The sequence below is a fragment of the Pseudonaja textilis genome, chromosome 10, assembly GCF_049901715.1.
Source record: "Pseudonaja textilis isolate UNSWEBS1 chromosome 10, rPseTex1.2, whole genome shotgun sequence".
Classification (NCBI taxonomy): Eukaryota; Metazoa; Chordata; class Lepidosauria; order Squamata; family Elapidae; genus Pseudonaja; species Pseudonaja textilis.
This window is the reverse complement of record NC_141999.1, coordinates 22,177,441-22,192,938: the sequence shown is the minus strand read 5'-3', so window position 1 is coordinate 22,192,938 and position 15,498 is coordinate 22,177,441. Positions and strand designations below refer to the sequence as shown.

The 15,498-nt window shown below is 46.6% G+C and overlaps 1 protein-coding gene across 2 annotated transcripts in view; it reads right to left on the bottom strand.

The window, feature by feature from the left end:
• Positions 1 to 15,157, bottom strand: part of NECTIN2 (nectin cell adhesion molecule 2) — a 78,442-nt gene extending 63,285 nt beyond the window's left edge. The window contains exon 1 of one of the 2 annotated variants that reach the window (XM_087940178.1): positions 14,789 to 15,157. In XM_087940178.1, the coding sequence (XP_087796304.1) occupies positions 14,789 to 14,846 (58 nt within the window). In that variant the 5' untranslated portion in view covers positions 14,847 to 15,157. The remainder of the gene's footprint in view (positions 1 to 14,788) is intronic. The other variant, XM_087940177.1, reaches the window with a different exon arrangement.
• Positions 15,158 to 15,498: the final 341 nt, after the last annotated feature.

Below are 15,498 nucleotides of genomic sequence, written 5' to 3'. Positions count from 1 at the left end.
TCTGATTATCTGTATCCATCCCATTCTCTAATTGCACCAAACAAATTTGTTCACTTCTAAATGCCCGTGTCAGAATTCCAGCGATCGCTTCAATTAAATCATGATTCTTGAGCATGTTTTTTGGGGCAAAGGATCTGGCTTTGTGGATCTCAGGATTCTGATGAAAAAAAAAATATAGATCAGGAAGGTCCAATCCTGGCCACTTTTCAGACCTGTGGACTTCAACTCCCAGAATTCCCTAGCCAGCACGAGATGAGAGACTACATAACTCTTCCATATCCATCTTAAAAAGAGTTTCTGGATTATTGTTATTTTTTTTTTCCTCTCCTGCCTCCATAAATTTCTTAAAATTTGGAGACAGTTGCACCCCAGGTGGGACACAAAGGGAAGCTCCTAATTGCAAGAAAAAGAGAGAGAGAGAGAGAGAGAGAGAGATGTAGGAAAAGCCCTAGAAGAGGTTCCCGGTTACCATAGTGATGGGAAGATGAAAGCAGACGGCCCGTTTCCCACGACAAAATTGATGTAACTCACTTGTCAGCATACAAATGCAGAAAAAAATTCTGTTTCCAAAGGAATCGCGCATCGCGTTTTAGCCATGCTGTCGTCTGCTGAGTTTGCACTGTTATCTACTTTAAAACCATTCATTTAACCGACTGAAGTCACAACGGCACAAGAAAACAGTGACTTACGACCGGTCCTCGCAGTTATGACCATCTCAGTGTCTTCGCGGTCACACAAATGCCACTTATGGACTTTCCCAGCTAGCTTTCAACCAGCAGGGGGGAAGCCAAGATTCGCTCAAGGGTGGTTCACTTAAAGAACTGCAATGATTCACTTAAACAACCGTAGCAAGAAAGGTGCAAATTGACTGCCTTGCTTGGCAGTAGAAATTAGTCATGGAATCACACACGGCTGGAAGGGACCTTGGAGGTCTTCTAGTCAACCCCCCCCCACTGCCCAAGGCAGTTCTTATACCATCCAGGATACCCATCAATCAATTAAATCTTGAGTGTTTTTTTTTTTTAGTTTTCATATCCATCCATCCATCAATCTATATATCTAAAAGCGAAATACCACTCATGCATCATCACAAAATCTCCAGAACTGTAAAACCTACAAACTTGAAATTTGGCATGTCTGATCCTCTTGGCTTCTAGGGGCTCACTACGAAAGGATTTTTCAAAATGACCATCCAGAGCATTAGTATTTCGTATATTATTATTATTATTAACATGCTCTGATGCTAAGGAGTTCTACTCCCCCTCCCCACCTGAAAAGAAATCTCTTCCAAATGCAAAAGACAAGCACAACAGAGGAGTTTCAGTCTAGGTTTCAGTTTCACAGCACCAAGCAACTTTAGTACAGAACAGTTGAGCTAAGCCACTGCCCAGGCTCCTCGCTGTCACCTTCTTGCTCACACAGCAAATACTGCTTCAGTTTCCAAACAGCCCTCAACTCTCATATACTGACAGGATGCTAGCCAGATGAATACCGATGGATGCTGGTAGGCAGAGGCAGAATTTCCCTCCCTTATTTTCCTCCTCAAAAACTAAGCCCGACCACATAGTTTCATAGCGAAGCATGGGTATTGAGCTAGTAAAATCTAACCTCTGGATGTTCTTTTTTCATATCTATCTATCTATCTATCTATCTATCTATCTATCTATCTATCTATCTATGGGCTGCCATTTGTCAGAAATGGTGTAGGGTCTCCTGCTTGGGCGGGGGCTTGGACTAGATGACCTATAAAGTCCCTTCCAACTCTGATTATCTGTTATCCATCCGTCCATCCATCCATCCATCCATCCATCCATCCATCCTTATTATTTAGCCTATAACAAGGACATGACAAGTAAACACAGACACACAATCCAAGAAATTATACACAAAACTTAGGAGGTGGGGCATCACTCACTCACTCAGAGTCTCTTGTGTGTTTTTACAGATAGTCCTCGAGCTACCACAGTTCATTTAGTGACCATTAAGTTACAACGACACTGCAAAAAGTGACTTATGACCTTCCCCCCCCCCCCAGATACTTATGACCATTGCAGCATCCCTGTGGGTCACATGATCAAAATCCAGATGTTTGGGCAATTGATTCCTGTTTATGACGGTTGCAATGTCCGTGGGGAAGCCAGATTCGCTTAGCAACCACGTGACTAACTTAACAGCGGCAAGAAAGATCGTATGAGGAGCCGGGGGGCGTGATTGGAATGCAGCATCGCAGGCAAAATTCTGCCCACTGTCCATAGTTTGATCCTGACCGGCTCTCTAGGTCGACTCAGCCTTCCCTCCTTCTGTGGTTGGTAAAATGAGGACCGAGATGGTTGGTGGGGCGAGAGGCTGACTTTGCAGACCGCTTAGAGAGGGCTGTAAAAACACTTGTGACGCGGTATGCGAGTCTAAGGGCTCTTGCTAAAATGGGGGCAAAATTCACGGAACAATTATCTCCCTCAGCAGTAGAAATGTTGAGACAACGCTAGTCGTACGTGGAGGATGCCCTGTGTTTTGCCTGCCCGTAAATAAATAACTAAAAATCTCAATCCTCAGCCCTAGAGCCATCCGGGGAGAAGAAGAGCAAAATGGACAGATGGCAGATGCCCTCCAACTAGGATGATGAGGAGACTGGAGGCTAAAACCTACGAAGAACGGTTGCAGGAACTGGGCCTGGCAAGTCTAGGGAAGAGAAGGACCAGGGGAGACAGGAGAGCATCTTCCGATATTTGAGGGGCTGCCAGAGAGAGGAAGGGGTCAAGCTATTCTCCAAAGCACCCGAAGGCCAGACAAGGAATAATGGATGGAAACTGAACAAGGAGAGATTCAACCTGGAAATAAGGAGAAACTTTCTGACAGGGAGAACAATCAACCCACGGAACAGAAGTTGCCCTCAGAAGTTGCGGGAGCTTCATCACTTGAGGCTTTCAAGAAGAGACTGGACTGCCATTTGCCAGAAATGGGGTAGGATCCCCTGCTTGGGCAGGGGTTGGACTAGATGACCTACAAGGTCCCTTTCCACTCTGTTAATCCGTCTGTCTGACAGAACTTAAGTCCCGAGAGTGTCTTTGAGTTTCTCATAGTCCAACAGACCTCCTACTCTCTTTGAAGCTTTGCCAGGGAGAGTTAACCAACTAGCCCATCCGGGGGCAGAAAGGGTTAATTCCGGCAGTGGTTTGCAGACAGCCTTTCTTATGCTAATGTCAGATCCTGGCTCCTAGGCAGACGCAGCTAGGCTGGGGAGGGCTGGGTGGGAGAGATGCAATCAGACAGATTTGGAAATAAGCATATATATGTCCAACCACATTTGCTGGGGGCGGGGGGGGGGAGGAGAGAGAAGGACTAGACAGGAAGAATGGAGGGGGGGGGGTGTCCAAGGAGAAAGATTTATCAGTCTTGTTTAGATAGAGAGAGAGAGTGATAGAGAGAGAGAGAGAGAGAGAGATTAGATAGATAGATATTAGATAGATAGAAAGATAGATAGATAGATATAGATATTAGATAGACAGATAGATAGATAGATAGATAGATAGATAGATAGATAGATAGATAGATAGATAGATAGAGACATTAGACAGACAGACAGACAGACAGACAGATAGATATAGATATTAGATAGACAGATAGACAGATAGACAGATAGACAGATAGATAGATAGATAGATAGATAGATAGATATTAGATAGACAGATAGACAGACAGACAGACAGACAGATAGATAGATATTAGATAGACAGATAGACAGACAGATAGATAGATAGATAGATATTAGATAGACAGATAGACAGACAGACAGACAGATAGATAGAGATTAGATAGATAGATACCGTGTTTCTCATATAATAAGGCCGGGTCTTATTTTTTTTTGAGCCCCCCCCAAAATGGCTAGGCCGTCTTTTCGGGGCAACTTAATTCCTCCCCCCCCTTGCGTCTTCGGGCGGGTGGCAACAGCTTGGATGTTGACCTCGGCGTTGGTGGGGCACTTCGTATCGGGGTCAACGCAGTCAGTACCATATCCGGGTGTGCAACAAAAGTATTTCCTAACGGCAAGCCCCCCCGCCATTCCCCCCCCATTTCGCATGTTTAATTAATAAACATTTAATTAATTTTGGGGGAGGGGCTTAATTTCATTTCATGCCTATAAAACATGCTGGGACTTCCTATTGGGGGAGGCCGTATTGTTGGAGAAACGGGATAGATAGATAGATAGATAGATAGATAGATAGATAGATAGATAGATAGATAGATAGAGACAGATTAGATAGAGGGAGGGGAAGGAGGAGGGAGAAAGAGGGGGGGGCTGCTGCTCCCTTGCCATGCAGGCATGCACCATTAATAGATGAAGCCAGGAGTCTGGAATGCAGACAGTTTGACTCTATTTATCCTCCAAGGAAGATTTAAGCACCTCTCCCTCTCAAATAGTTTCCTTGAACAGGGGCAGGGTCTTCTGGAAATAGGCTGAGAGTAGGGTAATGGGAGTTAGGAGGGGAAAGTCCTGTCCAATGTTCCTTTTGGGGGGGGGGAGGCAGGGAAAGAGTATTTAAATTTAGCGCCCACCCATTTACACCCCAGGGGGAAGAAGCTGCAAGAAGCACAAACCTCTGGGATCACCTCAAATTAATTTTGATTGTGGGAAAAATACGGTCTGCAATTCAGAATCATTTTTCCAAGAGGTCCTGCAATTCCTTGACTTAACAACAGTTCCCTCGGGGACGGTTTCAAAGTTACGGCACTGAAAAAAATATCGATTTATGATTGTTTTTCATACTTACAGCCATCCCACAGTCCCAGGAACAAAATTCAGAAGCTTGGCAACCGACTCGTATTTATGATGGATGCAACGTCCCGGAGGGGTGTGTGTCATATGATTCCCCCTTTGCCACCTTCCAACCAACAAAGTCAACGGGGAAGACCAAGATTCGCTTAGCAACTGTGTTCCTAACTTAAAAACTGCAGTGGTTCACTTCACGCCTCCGGCAGGGAAGGTCATAAAAAGAGGCAAAGCTCACTTAACAGATGTCTCACTTAGCCACAGAGTAATTTTGGGCTCCATTGTCATCCTAAGGGGTCCCCAAACTTGTCAACTTTAAGACTTGTGGACTTCAACTCCCAGAATTCTCCAGCCAGCTGGGAGTTGAAGTCCACAAGTCTTAAAGCCGACAAGTTTGGAGATCTCTAAGCTGAGGACCAGCTGTAAAAGTTTTCTTTGGAGAAAGAAAGCCAGAACTTTTCACCATTATTTTTTTTCTGTAATGTTTCAAGTTAGCTGACACCAAGAAGCCCACAGGGACAATGGATTTCCAGGGAAATTGATTTTCTTTCTTTTTTTTAAAAAAAAAGAAGAGGGCTATTAATAAACTTCTTTTACTACTTGGGAACGGGGCAGCCTGTGAATAGCTTATAAAATTTACTAGACAGCCAGCTCGGAGCGTTATTTGCACATAATCAGTGCACCTTGGAGACTTTCTAAAGTTATGCACGGTGAGCACACAATCTTTGTCGCCATGTACAAAAAGAAGCAAGCTGTTTAGCCAGGGACTCACATTAAAATTCAGCTTTCTGTTTTAAAAGTTTGTCTTATGACTGATTGATGTAGCAGGACCAAGAGGGGTTCTGCTCTACAGAGATATTAAAGTGAGTCTGAAATGCAGAGTTTGGACTGTATTTCAGTTAGGACTGTGATGGTGAGGAAGAAAACAAGGAAGCTGCAAAAAATAAAAAATAAAAGCAAGCAGGAAGCTCTAAAAACCAGGTATTTGAGGTTTCCTCGCTACTTCTATCTGTGAGAGTTCCCAAAAACTTTTGTGATAGGTTTTTGGGTGGTTTTTTTTTTTTTTTTTTGGAGTTCAAATAAGAGCACTAACCAAGTGCAAATAAGGAGGTTGTTGACTCAGGGAATGCCACAGCGATCTTTGTGTTTTCTTTCATAAAAGCACTATTCATGGAAAGGGGGAATAAAGATCCTTGTCAGCGCAGCCTTGAAAAAGTTCACAAACTATCCGAATTTGGTTATTTCCCTGCAGCTCAGAAGAACTACAAGGGCGGGCAAAATTTGGCAAACAAGAAAGCTCCACACCCACACAGTTAACCCTTAAAAGCAGTTTAAAGTACCAAGGAGAGGTTGGAAGTCTGACCAGCCTGACCAAGCTAAGGTTTTCAAAGAAAAGAAGTAAATTGCTTATTTTTCAGCTAGATTGGTCAACAAGGTATTTTCCTTTGAAATTAGTATAACAGAATAACTGAGTTGGAACTGGCCTTGGAGGTCTTCTAGTCCAACCCTCTTGTTCAGGCAGGAAATCCTATACCATTCTAGATGAATGCTTGTCCAATTTCTTCTTAAAAACCTCCAGTGTTGGAGCATTTACAACTTCTGGAGGCGAGTTGTTCCACTGATTAATTGTTCTAACAGTCAGGAAATTTCTCCTTAGTGCTAAATTGCTTCTCGTCTCCATCCATTTCTTTTTGTCCAGCCTTCTCTTTGGAAAATAAGTTGACCCCCTCTTCTTTGTGGCAGCCCCTCAAATATTGAAACCCTGCTATCATATCACCTTCTTTTTTATAGCACCTCTGAGCATGCACAGAACAGATTTCTCTACTCTTTGGCAGGCATTGTGTCCTAACTGATTTCAAAGGGATATTTAAAAAAAAGAGAGAGGTTAACTTTTTCGAGAGGCTGTTTTCTTTTTGGGAGGGAAGCGAATTTTAAATTTCAACAGGAAGAGCATCTTACTAAAACATCATTCGGCGTTGTTGACATCTTATCTCTGGGCTTCCCTTTAAAACCAACACATCATCTCCCTCTGGGGGGAAAAATATATTCTGGGTGACATCATCCAATTTCACAAAGGGGAAAAGGACACTCAAATGAAAATTAAAAACATTTTCACACGCACAGCCCCGTAAATAATAATTTCTGAGCGTTCCATGATGGCAAAAGCACGGACTATATCAGTCTTTCTCAAACTTGGCAACTTTATAAGATGTGTAGATTTCAGCTCCCAGAATTCCCCTAAAGGAATTCTTAAATAAATGGTGGTAAGTTGATAACTATCTGGGGTTGAGTTTGCTTCCCAATAATTGTCACATCAGAATATTTTAATGTGAAGGGAAAAGAATTAGGTTATTAAATGTATATGCCATCTGACACCCAATGTTTTAGTTCAGTTTATTGTCATTGCACCTCATGCAACGAAATTAAATGCTATCTTCAATGTACATTATACAGCTATTTATATAAAAGCAAAATGCCACGCATGCATCATCACAAAATCTCCAGAACCTACAAATTGAAATTTGGCACGTATTTTCCTCTTGGCTATTGCAAACCCCTGATATTGCATTAATATTGCCCTATGCAGCAGGATTCAATAAAGTTACTGCTGTGGGACAGAAGCTGTTTTTCAGATTATTTGTCCTTGTTTTTATTATTCTCCTGTACCGTCTGCCAGATGGTAATAGTTCAAAAAAAAAGGGGGGGGGAGAGGGGAGCCAGATTCACTTCGCAATTGTGTGATACTCACAACTGCTGGGATTCCCTTTGCCACTCTGGCGAGGAAGGTTGTAAAACGAGGCAAAATACATGTAACCAGGGGTGGGGCTGCTGGGGGTTCACAGGGGTTCGGGAGATCCCCTAGCTAAGATTCTGTGCAGTTCAGAAAACCCCAAAATCCCACTCCTGGATGACCGCGCCCCACCCCTCCCCTCCCCGGAGTCCCCACATGGCCCGTTTGGGAGGCAAGTATGTGCAGGGCGCGTGTGGAATCTCAGGGAGGGTGAAATAATGGCCCTCACGGAAGTTTGGGAAGGCCGGAAATGGGCCTGTTTCTGGCTTCCAGAGAGCCTCCGGAGCCCAGGGAGGCCGTTTTCGCCCTCATGGAGGCTCAAGGGAAGCCTCAGGAGCCCGGGGAGGGCAAAAACCGTGGTGCAGGAGGCTGACTAGGCCACGCCCACACCATAGCCATGCCCAGCCCTGCCTGTAATACAACAGGAACTTTTTAACACGGGACTTGGGTTGGTTTTTTTTTTTTTTAACCAATGGTTAACTAACAGAATCAAGAGATTAGAATCGAAGAGCAAAAAGGATAATAAAAAAATGTGTGTACTGAAAAGTTTGTAAGATGTAAAACTATCGTATTACTATTTTGCGGCTATTTGCTGAGATGTTTTAGGATGCTTATGATGGTGTTGAGTATTGATTAATGTTGCATTTCTTACTTCAAACTAATTGGGCTCAGACATCACGTTGTTCAGATAGATATGGAATTTTTTTAGGTGATAGATTTTTTTAAAAAATGTATTAATAAAACACATATGAAAAAATAAATAAAAAAAAGAAACTTTCGGCTCGACTGTGGTCGTAAGCTGAGGAACACCTGTGCCCCACAAATATAAAAATAAAATAAAATAAAAAATAAAATAGACCACGTAAAAACGAGCAACGCCAGCAAACGCTCACATCCGAAACCAGGATCTTAATTGCTATCTGACAAGCAGAGGTTTTAAATAGGTAGATGCCAACATCCATCAGCGTTGACTTTATTTGCCAAGGCGCAGCTAAGCTTCTTCCAAAAGGGCTGGGCCGGTGAAAGGATAATAACCATGACTTTTCAGCCACCGGAAATAGAATAGAAAAACAGAGTGGGAAGGGACCTTTGGAGGTCTTCTAGTCCAACCCTCTCCTTAGGCAGGAAACCCTATACAAGTGATGGCAAACCTTTTTGGCAACGAATGCCCAAACCAGAACAGACATGGATGTGTACGCATGTACACATGCTGGAGCATTGGAAAACCAAAGACCAGCTGGACGGTGTGCGCATGCCTGTTTTTTGGTCATTTTTGGTCAATTTTGGGGCCAGAAAATGCCCTGAAAAATGCCCTGTTTTTTTTGGGAGATTTTCGGGCTGTTTTCTGCTGCTCTGGTGCCCACGAAGACCAGCTGGCCGGCGCGCACGTGTGCGCCAGAAACCAGAAGACCAGCTGGCGATGGCGGGCAAACCCACTGAGTGGGTTCTCTGTGCCACCTCTGGTACGTGCACCACAGGTTCACCATCACGGCTCTATCCCATTTCAGGCAAACGGCTGTCCAATCTCTTCTTCAAAACTTCCAGTGTTGGGAGCAAATCCACCACAGCTCTCCAAATTTCCAAAACAACCAAGCAGGGCGGGCAAAATAAAAAACCCTCCCTTCGAAGTAGGATTTGTGGCCACCCTGCAACGCTTCCTGGTGTCAAGGGAAGGGCCTGCAGGGATCCCAAAACCGGATGAGGGATCCAAAAACAAAGCACCTTTTCCCTTCAGAGAACCACGCTGTCACCCCACAATTATCTCCACACAAAAAAAAGAGAGAGGCGCCTGCACAGGATATCCCATAATGATACCACTGCCTAAAATGCCAAACAGGTATAGCTCACCTTGCACTCCTGCTCCCAATTTATCTATTTCCGCAGGAAAGGGCATTTCGGATGGCTGTTCTTCCTTACTGGGGGAGTTGAAAATGTTACAGGAGAAAATTCCATCTTTAAGTTACTGGTTCTTAGATGGGAAGCGAAGGAGAATTCCTTGGCTGAACCTTAAGGGAGCCTCGGGCCTTGGCTTTGCCTAAAATCCCTGCATTTCCAGAAGTTGGGAATTATCTTATATCCCATGGAGTAAGAAATCCTCACGGCTGTACTGTAGGACTTGTAGGGAAAGAAAGAGCCAACTTCTGAAAAGTCTAAAAGGTCACCTGTATGAATTCCTGCAGGTGATCTTCCTTCCTTCTCCCTTTCTTTCTCTCCCTTCTCCTTCCTTCCTTCCTTCCTTGCTTCCTCCTTCCTATTCTCCCTTCTCTCTCCCTTTCTCTCTTCCTTCTCCCTTCTTCGTTCCCTGTGCCTTACTTTCCTATTCTTTCGCCCCTTCTCCTTTCTCCCTTTCTTTCTTTTTTTCCTCCCTCCTTTCCTTTCTTACCTCTCCTTCTTTCTCTCCCTTCTCCTCCCTTTCCTTTCTATTCTTTCTTCCTTCTCTCCCTCTCACCTCCCTTCCTCTTTTCCTTCCCTTCTTTCTCTCTTCCTTCTTCTTACTTTCTTTCCTTTCTACTTTCCTTCTTTCCCTCTCGTCCTTCCTTACCTTCTCATTCTTTCTTCTCTCTTCTACTTCCATTCCCTCTTCCCCCCTTCCTTCCCTTGTAAACCAAGCATTGAGAGCATGGAAAGTGTAATTCACAAAGGAGATTCCAATTTTTGTGTAGTTTAAGTTTATTTAGGAAGGCAAGCTTTAAAAATTCTGCTTCTGCTTTTGATAAGGCAGCAAGTACCACTAAATACTTATATCCGGTTTTTTAAAGGACAACGGGATGGAATGCAAAACAAACAGATTAACATGTCCAATTGTTTTAATTAGCAATTCCAAGTTTCCTTAGTGAATTAAATCCACCTAGCCTCAGGCACTTCCTAACAAAATACAGTGATGCAACTGGACCTCGCAGGAAATCACAAAGGAAAGTGCAAACTCGCAACCTGTACCACAACCAGCAGAGTTGGCGCATAATGGCTAACTATAAGCCATGGTTTATAGACTCTACGCCTCTCTACACCTGGGCTCTTGCTCAGGAAGAACCAGATACTGAGGGCTCAGCATGATGCCGTGAGCCAGGCCAAAAATAAGTTTCCTTCCAGAAAAACAAATTCCGTACATAACACGAACGGTTATCAAATGCCAGCTTTTAAGAAAAATCAGCAGCTCAGCTATGTAGACTTGCAACAATATGAGAAGAGAATGTTCCAGAAATTAACTCCCTTGAAAAGGTTGCAAGGGAACCGAGATTAGGGTCTAGAACAATATTTCTCAACCTTGGCGACTTGAAGAGAGGTGTCCGGGATGGGGAATTCTGGGAGCTGAAGTCCACCTGCCTTTAAAAGTTGGCACGGTTGAGAAATACTGGGGGGTTTTTTGGAATTTTTTTTTGGAGAACATACCATTCCACGATCCCATCCTCTCTCATAACGGTCCCCTATGGGATGTAGTTTAGCTTCCGTGACCCACTTTCCCCATAAAGAAGAAAATGGGGGCGGATATCCTGAAGCTAAGGATTCGAATCTAGAACCTTTCAGACGCATTGCATTTCCACACCCGAGAAAGCACCCCAAGATTCTCTGCTAGGATATGGTGGGACAGGTGGGAGAAAACAGGACAGCTTTTAATCGTGGAAAGAAAGAGTTGGAAAGGATCTTTAGAGGTCATCTGGTTCAACCCATTCAGGATACAGGGAGGGAGGGAAGGAATGGGAAGGGAGAGAGAGGGAGGGAGGGAGGGAAGAAGGAAGGAGGGAGGGAGAGAGGGAGAGGGGGAAGGAAGAGAGAGAGAGAGGAAGGAAGGGAAGGAAGAAGGGAGGGTGGAAAGAAAGAAGGAAGGAGAAAGGAGAGAAAGAAAGGGGGAAGGAAGAAGGGAGAGAAAGAAAGGGCAAGGAAGAATAGAGAGAGAGAAAGAAAGGGGAAGGAAGGAAGGAAGGAAGGAAGGAAGGAAGGAAGGAAGGAAGGAAGGAAGGAGAAGGGAGAGGAAGGAAGGAAGGAAGGAAGGAAGGAAGGAAGGAAGGAAGGAAGGAAGGAAGGAAGGGTCACCTGCAGGAATTCAAACAGGTGACTTTAGACTATTTAAAAGCAGTCCCCCTTTTTTCCCCCTTAATAGTCAAGCAAGTCCCAGTGCGGCTTGAGGATTTCTTACTACATGTAAGGCAATTCTTCCTGAACTGATGAAGCTTCTTGGACGACAAGCGAAAAGCCTTCAAGGAAAAACAAAGCCCAGCCGCCTTTTGAAAAAGCCCCACTGGCGTGCCAAGGAAGAGCACCCCAGCTCGCCAAAGCCTGTTTTACCTTTTAATAAAATACTTTCGACTGAAAAGGTGGCGCCAGATTCCTTCTCTGATTCTCCACCCCTGTCCAAGGACCCCTGGCCTAGACACCTAACAGTGGTTAGCTGCTAAACCAGGGTTAACGGAAGGCCGCTGCCATGCTCGGGCAACCTGCAATGGGAGGACGGGTTTCCCATAATACCGGTGCCCCTGGGAGTTAGCAGGTGGTGTGAACGGGAGAGCCTCCAGGGCTGTGGTGACCCAGAAGGTCTGGATTCAAAAGCCGGAGCGAGTGAACAGGCGGTGGGGGCTTCGCAAGGGCATCTTCCCTCCTTTTGACAGATGCAAGAAGGGGCAGCTTAGCAACTACTTAGTCCAGAGGCTGAGAAACACAAGGGGGGGCGGGGGGAGAATCTCGGCTGCCTTTTTGATCCTCAACCCCACAAGGCAGAAGGAAGTAAACCTCGTCATTTCTGGAGACACAATTCTAGGCCACATCGCCCAGGAGGGCTGTCTGACTGTGTGCGTGGAATAAATGCTGTTGGGGAAGGAGAAAGGTGGAAGGTAGCCCTAAACATTTGAGCTGGGAGGGGGGGGTGGGGAGAGAAGGAGGAGAAAAACATATAGGATGAACTCTTTGTGGGAGGGGGGATATTTTAGAAATGAATGGATTTTAGGTGGTACCCCACTGGGTGATCGAGGCTTATTAAGTGCCAGGGATCTGGCCTGGAATGGAATTTAGGTGCTCTACTGGATGATCGTGGCTTGTAGGTGCCAGGGATCTGGTCTGAAATAAATATTAGGTGCTGTACTGTAAAACTGTGGCTTGTAGGTGCCAGGGATCTGGCCTGGAATGGAATTTAGGTGCCCACCTGGGTGATCGTGGCTTGTAGGTATCAGGGATCTGGCCTGGAATGGAATTTAGGTGCCCACCTGGGTGATCGTGGCTTGTAGGTATCAGGGATCTGGCCTGGAATAGATTTTAGGTGCTCTACTGGGTGATCATGGCTTGTAGGTGCTAGGGATCTGGTCTGAAATAAATATTGGGTGCTGTACTGTAAAATCGTGGCTTGTAGGTATCAGGGATCTGGCCTGGAATGGAATTTAGGTGCCCACCTGGGTGATCGTAGCTTGTAGGTATCAGGGATCTGGCCTGGAATAGATTTTAGGTGCTCTACTGGGTGATCGTGGCTTGTAGGTGCTAGGGATCTGGTCTGAAATAAATATTGGGTGCTGTACTGTAAAACTGTGGCTTGCAGGTGCCAGGGATCTGGCCTGGAATGGAATTTAGGTGCCCACCTGGGTGATCGTGGCTTGTAGGTGCCAGGGATCTGGTCTGAAATAAATATTAGGTGCTGTACTGTAAAATCGTGGCTTGTAGGTGCCAGGGATCTGGCCTGGAATGGAATTTAGGTGCCCACCTGGGTGATCGTGGCTTGTAGGTATCAGGGATCTGGCCTGGAATGGAATTTAGGTGCCCACCTGGGTGATCGTGGCTTGTAGGTATCAGGGATCTGGCCTGGAATAGATTTTAGGTGCTCTACTGGGTGATCGTGGCTTGTAGGTGCTAGGGATCTGGTCTGAAATAAATATTGGGTGCTGTACTGTAAAATCGTGGCTTGTAGGTATCAGGATCTGGCCTGGAATGGAATTTAGGTGCCCACCTGGGTGATCGTAGCTTGTAGGTATCAGGGATCTGGCCTGGAATAGATTTTAGGTGCTCTACTGGGTGATCGTGGCTTGTAGGTGCTAGGGATCTGGTCTGAAATAAATATTGGGTGCTGTACTGTAAAACTGTGGCTTGCAGGTGCCAGGGATCTGGCCTGGAATGGAATTTAGGTGCTCTACTGGGTGATCGTGGCTTGTAGGTGCCAGGGATCTGGTCTGAAATAAATATTAGGTGCTGTACTGTAAAATCGTGGCTTGTAGGTGCCAGGGATCTGGCCTGGAATGGATTTTAGGTGCTCCACTGGGTGATCGTGGCTTGTAGGTGCCAGGGATCTAGTCCGAAATGAATGGATTTTAGGTGCCCGTGTTATCGTGGCTTGTTAAGTGCCAGGGATCCGTCCTGGAATGAATGGAGTTTAGGTGCCTAGCTAGATCGTGGTGTTCGTAAGTGCCAGGGATCCGATGTGAAACGAATGGATTTTAGGCGCCCCACTGGAAGATCGTGGCTTGTTCAGGGCCCGGGATCCGGTCTCAAAAGAGTCCCCACCCCCCCTTATTATTATTATTATTATTTTTGAAACAACTGCTTGTTAAACTTCTCCGAATAAGAAAACGAGAAGAAAACCCGCGGGGAAATCCTATCCATCCTTCCTCCCGATCCTGGGCATTCCGAAGCAAGATCTCCCCCTCCTCCTCCTCCTCCCCCTTCCTCTTTTTATTTTCCGCCGCTCGGCCAAGGCAGCCAGCGGGAGAAGGGGAGGCAACCCCGGCCGCAGCTCCCTCGGGAAAAGGACCGCAAAGAGATCCAACCCCCCGCCAGCCGGCTCTCCGCTTCCCTGATCCCCGGCGGCCCCTCCCCTGCCCGCCCTCCCCTTCCCCCCCCAGTTTCGCCTGAAACTCTCTCTCCCCCCGTCTTCCTCCTTTCCCTCCCTCCCTCCCTCCCAGCGGGGTCCGGCGGCGGCGGCGGCGGCGGCGGGGAGCGCCCGGCCAGGTGAGAGCCGCGCAGGGCGTCGCCACCCGCCCAGCAAGTCCAGCTCAGGGCGGCCGTCCAGGGAAACAGGTTCTTGGGCCCTCGGCCATCTTGGCGGGGGGACGGCGAGGGGGAAACTTCGGCCGGCCATTTCGGGGAGAGGGCGAAGCCGCCAGCGGGAGAGAAGAGACGGACAGACAGACCGAGAGAGAGACGGTCAGTCCGTCCCTCCGTCCGTCTCTCCCTCCGTCGGGCGGGCAGCAGCCGAAGGAAGCCTTGGCGGAGCCCCCCGAACCCACCCGCTCGCCCACCCCCGCCCGCTCACTCACCGGAAAGGCAGCCCCAGAGGAGGCTCGCCCAAGCGCACGGCCGCCGCGGCGAGCCCATGGGGCGGCGGCGGAGGAGGAGGAGGAGGAGGAGAAGGCGGCGAGCGGGCGGCGGGTCCTCTGCGGCCGGGTCCGAGGCGAGGCTGAGCTGCGCCGCGTCTTTTCGGCTCCGGAGCGGCCGCTTCTGCTTCGGCTTCTTCTTCCCAGCTGGGTTGCCGCTTCCGCCGCTTCTGCCTCGCGAGCAACTCTGGCCGCTCAGGGCGCCTCGGGCACCCCTCCGTGGGGAGGGGGGCGGGGCGGAGCGGAGGCCACGCCCACCCCAGGTGCCACCCCCCCACCCCTCCGCACGCTGGGTGTGTGTGTGTGTGTGTGTGTGTGTGTGTGTGTGTGTATATATATATATATATATATATATATATATATATATATATATATATATATATATATGTATATGTATATGTATATGTATATATATATATATATATATATGTATATGTATATATATATATGTGGATCTTTGGTTGTTCGGTTTTCTCCCGCGAAGATTCAAAGTATCTAGGCAACGTTTCGATGAAGTCTCATTCATCATCATCAGGCCTCTGTCTTTGGCTCTTGCTTTTCAGAGTGATTATATATATATAATATATATATATACATACGCACATACACACACACACACACACACACACACACACACATATATATCCTCCCTC